General features: G+C 55.7%; 1 protein-coding gene across 1 annotated transcript in view; it reads left to right on the top strand.

Annotated features, from left to right (window-relative positions):
* Positions 1–591, top strand: part of LCN12 (lipocalin 12) — an 11,888-nt gene extending 11,297 nt beyond the window's left edge. The window contains exon 6 of the mRNA XM_015572335.1: positions 530–591. Within this exon, the coding sequence (XP_015427821.1) occupies positions 530–591 (62 nt within the window). The remainder of the gene's footprint in view (positions 1–529) is intronic.
* The last annotated feature ends 467 nt before the right edge of the window (positions 592–1,058 follow it).

Raw genomic sequence — 1,058 nt, forward strand, 5'->3', positions numbered from 1 at the left:
CCTGTGGCTGGGACGCTGGCCATTTCCTCCGCGTGGCCGGCCGGCACAGAGGAGCTCTTCTCGGAGGACGCCCCCCCCAGAGGTCACATGGTGTCACTCCCGCCCACGCGGGTGGGAAGGTGGCAGCAGGTGGCAGGAGCTCTGGAGGGTGGGGGGAGCGTGCGGTGGCATCTGGGGGTTCGCCTTGTCTGACAGCTGCTCCTGTGCCCTCTCTTTTAGGATTAATTCCTTTATTACATCATTTTCTCTTATTAGCTTGTTAATTTACTTATTTTAACCCTTTTTAATTTTTTTTATTGATTTCAGAAAGAGGAAGGGGAGTGGGGGAGAGAGAAACATCAATGATGAGAGAAAAATCAAGGATCGGCTGCCTCCTGCACGCCCCCCCACCCCCACTGGGGATGGAGCCCTCACCTGGGCCTGTGCCTGATGGGGAATCGAACGGTGACCTCCCGGTTCATAGGGTGACTCTCAGCCCTGAGCCACCGGCCGGGCCTGTTGAACCGTTTCACCGTGTTTGAGGGCACAGCTCAGCGGCATCGGAACATTCACACGGTGTGTGCGGCAGCCTCTCCAGAAATTTCCCTGTGAGTGATATTTCAAAACCACCACCAGAATTGGTCAGAATTTTGCATTTCTAAGTACTTATTCCAACTCTTCCTGAAAATACAATATTTAAGAACAAAGGATAACCTCAGAGATCATTTCTGCCTTCTACACCGTATTTTGGGGAAAATGACCGTTTGAAAGTCTCAATACCTTTTTTTGTCTGCTCTCAGCATGCGGGAGGCGCGTGTTTGTCCGTCTCTCCTCCGTCCGTCCGTGGACCCGGCTGCTCCTGCGTGCGGCTGTCGGTCACGCGGCTGTGCACGTGGGTGTGCGGTCTCCCAAGGACATGTTTCCTGCTCTTTCCTCGGTTGGCGGGAGGCGGGCCCATCCTGAGCCCCAGTGTGGCCATAACCGGGGTGTCTGCTGCTCTTGCACCCCACGCCCCTCCGAGCGCCTTGGGCGTCACGCCTTGGGCTTCTGGGTCAAGTCTATTCTCCAGGAGACACGCG

The sequence above is a fragment of the Myotis davidii genome, unplaced genomic scaffold (assembly GCF_000327345.1).
Source record: "Myotis davidii unplaced genomic scaffold, ASM32734v1 scaffold609, whole genome shotgun sequence".
In the NCBI taxonomy this organism is placed as follows: Eukaryota; Metazoa; Chordata; class Mammalia; order Chiroptera; family Vespertilionidae; genus Myotis; species Myotis davidii.